We start from the raw sequence: 4,464 nt of genomic DNA on the forward strand, positions 1-4,464 counted from the left end.
AAATAAAGAGTATTATAGAATTTATAAATCTTATTCATTGATCCTAAATAATAATTTGAAAAGAAATTTGAATTGTATATATTTATTTATGTAGGTAGTACTTTTCAAATACAGGTTATATATAATTACTGCTTTTATTTATTTCTTATTATAATTATAAATAATTGCTTTTTAATAGAATCGGGTGATAAGGGTTGAGATTGTATATTTTCATTATTAGAAAATAAATTTATATGTGTATATTGTAAAGAAAAGCGATTTACTGGAACTAATAGAACTAGATTTAGGGTAGGGGGTGGAGTTTGACTAGGTATTAGATCTAGATGTATAGATGAAATTGGGTATACAGGTGGAGTTTGATATATAGGATATAGATTGAAATTTAATAATCTTAATAGTATTTTTTTTATTATAGATTGTATTCTTTAAATTATTTAATTTATAGTAATTTTCTTTTAATAGTTTTGATAAAACTTTATTTACTTTATAATGTTATTCTTGAGAATTTTAAAAAAAAAGATATAATTATAGGCTATATTATATTTTTAATATCAAATTAGAGAATAATTGTTTATTAAATTAACAAATATAAAATCAATTTGTTTATTCTTATTAAGTATTTCATTATCTATAATTATAGAATATATTATTGATTTGAAATATAATAAGAAAATATAAGGAAAAAGTATTAAAAATATAATGTATATATAAAATAATAAACCTATTTTTTTATTTATTATATTTATTATCGAAATATTATTGTATTTTGATATTTGAAACTATAATAATAAATGTATAGATATCTAAGGTTTTTCAAATTAAATTTGAATTAATTAGAATTATGTTAATGATTTTTTATTAAACTTTTTTTAAACTTTTTATTATATAATCAATTAAATAATTAATATATTGATAACAGCTTTTTTTCTTGATATAAAAATAATATTATTCAAAAGTTATTAATTTAAAGAATATAAAGATATCAATCAATTATATTTTATATATCATTTATAACTATTATATTTATTAATAATATCTATCTAATCTATTTCAATCTATTTTTTAACTTTTAATATTTGCTATATGGGGTATTAATATTTTTTTTCGATTAATCAGTTTTTAGTTATGAACCGTGTTTTAAAATATGTATGTTAGGAATATTGTAGGACAAGCTATGTTTTTAGCAATAGTCGCTGTAGGAAATATCTGCTTATGCGTATTCGTCTTATTTCATAAGATCATAAGCCAGGATTACATGGGGATCTTACGTCTACACAAGATAATTGGGCACCGTTGGTCTGGTTCGTACTACAGTCTTACTCAGAAAATTAATCATTATTTGAAGAACGTAGATCACACCAACAGTTATCGCTGTTGGTGATGAAAGTCTTTTTGGCGGTGCTGTTACTATAGGTCTGCTGAATATACTTATGGGATAATTTTGGGGGTGGGATTGGTCAGATATAGCCACCAACATCAATATATGCAGGTTACCTTTAGGAAGTCTTCATGAAGTCTTGATGAAATCTTTCTTCAGCATTTCGAATTTCTTACTTGTTTGTGTCATTTTCAAGCTGCAATTTCTCGTTTTTTATACAATCGCCAAATCATCAAAACCTTGCTCAGATCCTGAAATAACAGTCTATTTTATTTTTTGAGACGAGCTTTACTCCTTGCAAAATATATCAAGTTCCTAGCATGAGTAAACAAATTGAAACTCTTGGTTTGGATGGAGAGAAGAGAGCCCATAACTTACAGGCACAGGTGTCAAGCGTATCTCAATCTGATCCATCCATGAGCGATACGTCGCAAGCCGATGACATTTCTCTCGAAGTGGTATCAAGTCAATCCCCTACAATTTACCTAAAGGGTGCAAGACTTCACATGATAACAGCTGCGTTCGAAACTCTATTCTTTTATTCTTCAAAAGGACAAGCAAGAAGTACTGATTTGTCTCAGAATCTTTCTATCTCTTTTTATCACCAATCTCGAAATCCCGATTGTTACAACCTCTTTGGTTTCAATTACAGACGACTTGAACTCCTTCAATCAAGTCAATTGGATTGCATCTGCCTACATGTTGGGTGAAGTTAGTAAGTTAAACATTCCCAAACGAAGCGCTAATAGCACATACTGATAACTTTGCATAGGCATGCTTATGATTTGGGGCAAACTCAGTGACATATTTGGCAGAAAGCTATGCACAATTACTTCTATCAGTTTATTTACCATATTTGCAGGAGCTTGTGGGAGTTCTCAATCTATGACACAGCTGTAAGTTACCAACATTTAATCCAATAGGTGGTAAAGATGTAGTGGACTAATCGACGGTAAAGTATAATCTTTCGAGCATTTCAAGGGATTGGCTCGGGAGGGAATTTTGCGCTTGGTAACATAATACTTTTTGAGCTGGTGCCTAAGAAGTTATACACGAGATATACAAGCTTTATATCAATCGTCTACTCAATTTCATTTTCACTTGGGCCTGTTTTAGGCGGGGCACTCAATCATTCCAAAACTTGGAGATGGGTATTTTTATTAAAGTGAGTCTGATCCTTGATCAAATCACTTTCTCAAAGACTAAAAGATTCGCAGTGTGCCAGCTGGAGCTCTTTCCGCTCTTGCGATTGTTCTCTATCTCCCTGCCAAATTTCCCAATCACGAACGCGACGAAACGTCCAAAGGTTTTGGATTCAAATCGCTGTTTTCAACAAACGTCTTCAAACGAGTTGATCTGCTCGGTGCCGTAATACTACTGGTTGCTACCGCTCTCTTAGTCACAGCACTCGAAGAAGCCGGACAGTTATACGATTGGAAATCGGCATTTGTAATCGCTCTTCTAACGGTATCCTGTATTTTTTGGGTTGGTTTTGTTTTTTGGGAGCGACTGGTGAGCTTAGAATCACAAACCGCTGAGCCAGTGTTCCCCTGGAGGCTCATGACTAGCCGGATTTGGATTGGAATGATACTGTAAGCCTAATCATCATTGTTGGATCGACAATTGAAACTAACATGCGACCCTTCTTCTCCCAGTAATGCAGTTTTCTTGGGTATTCCATACTTTGTTACTATCTTCCAACTTCCTCAACGATTTCAAGTGGTTGACAACACCACGGCTCTCAATGCAGCTTTCAGACTCATTCCATTCACGCTATTATGCCCTGTTGGGTCAATAGTGTCCACTGTGGTAGCTGGAAAAGCTAAAGTTCCACCTATCTTTTTAATCATGATAGGTTCCGGTTTACAGATAGTCGGCTTTGCGCTGCTTTCCACTCTACGCGTTTCAGAGGTAACACCAGTATCACAATATGGGTTTCAAGTAATCGCAGGTTTTGGTGTGGGCATTAATCTCTCGACTTTGCTCTTGATCACACCGTATTCCATATCTGAGCCTGCTGATAAAGGTATTTTATATTTCTATCCCCCGTCAGAAATATTTGACTGACTTTGAGGTCCTTCTTCACAGCCGTTGCTGTTAGTTCCATAACACAGTTTCGAATACTAGGTGGTGTTCTTGGTATTGCAATTGCCACTGCCGCATACAAGAGCAACATTTTATCAAATCTTGACAAGATATTGACTAAAGAGCAAAGATCACTCATTCTGGAATCAACTTCAATGATTAAGACGTTCGATCCAAAGGTCCAGATGCAAATTCGTGGAGTATTCGCTGAAGGTTACAATATACAATTTCGAATTTTGGTTGCATTTGCTGCCGCACAGATCCCGTCATCATTACTGATGTGGCAGGAAAAGCAAATCATGGTCTGAACTTTTCTGAGTCATTGAATTTTGTTTCCGAGATCATATTCCAAGGGAAAAGCTGAGTCGATCATCAAGAACTTTGAAGAGTACTGGTAGGCGGCAATGATAATGCACTGTATTTATAGCAATGACAAGTTTTGACAGATAAAAACCAGTCCTCGCAGACTGAATTTCAAAGTCATTGGATCGGTGATCTGCAAATTTGAGTTATACATTGAGCCAAACTCGTATCAAAGCTTTTCCGCTCGTCCAATTTACAAGATGTGATTAGCAGAATTATAGGGAAGACTAAGTCTTCAAATCCCACAAGTAGAACGAACCAATATGCTGAATCAACCAGATCTAGATTGCAGTCATTGATCTACTTGAACAATCATAGAAATAACTCTCCAATTCCACAATCAGCTTGTCACCCTAACGCTCTGAATTTCAGCCCCTGGTAGCCCTAACAATGGGTTATATTTATTAGATTGACTTCTCAATCTTGCCAAACTCTTTCGTGGTACTGTGAGTCGGCATCATCGTAGATCTGCGAATCTTTCACTGAATAAATGAGATGTTGCTCCGACCTGATGTTTTGATTTTGTTTTTAACTTTGTGCCCGTCAACGAAGTCGTCGAAGCCTAGTCTCAAATATTTAATTGGGAGAAAGTCCTTGTTGATGACTTCGTTGATGGATGCAAACCCATTACTTCTGCC

The 4,464-nt window shown here is 34.1% G+C and overlaps 1 protein-coding gene across 1 annotated transcript; it reads left to right on the forward strand.

Annotated features, from left to right (window-relative positions):
• Positions 1 to 1,698: 1,698 nt before the first annotated feature.
• EAE98_007252 (uncharacterized protein) lies at positions 1,699 to 3,771 on the forward strand (the record flags this gene model as incomplete). The annotated part of the gene is made up of 7 exons (XM_038954874.1): positions 1,699 to 1,898; positions 1,960 to 2,093; positions 2,151 to 2,274; positions 2,337 to 2,543; positions 2,596 to 2,970; positions 3,034 to 3,404; positions 3,467 to 3,771. 7 exons carry the CDS (start codon positions 1,699 to 1,701, stop codon positions 3,769 to 3,771), a joined length of 1,716 nt encoding a protein of 571 aa, XP_038809016.1.
• Between the last annotated feature and the right edge of the window lie 693 nt (positions 3,772 to 4,464).

The sequence above is a fragment of the Botrytis deweyae genome (genome assembly GCF_014898535.1).
Source record: "Botrytis deweyae strain B1 chromosome Unknown BDEW_016, whole genome shotgun sequence".
Taxonomy (NCBI): domain Eukaryota; kingdom Fungi; phylum Ascomycota; class Leotiomycetes; order Helotiales; family Sclerotiniaceae; genus Botrytis; species Botrytis deweyae.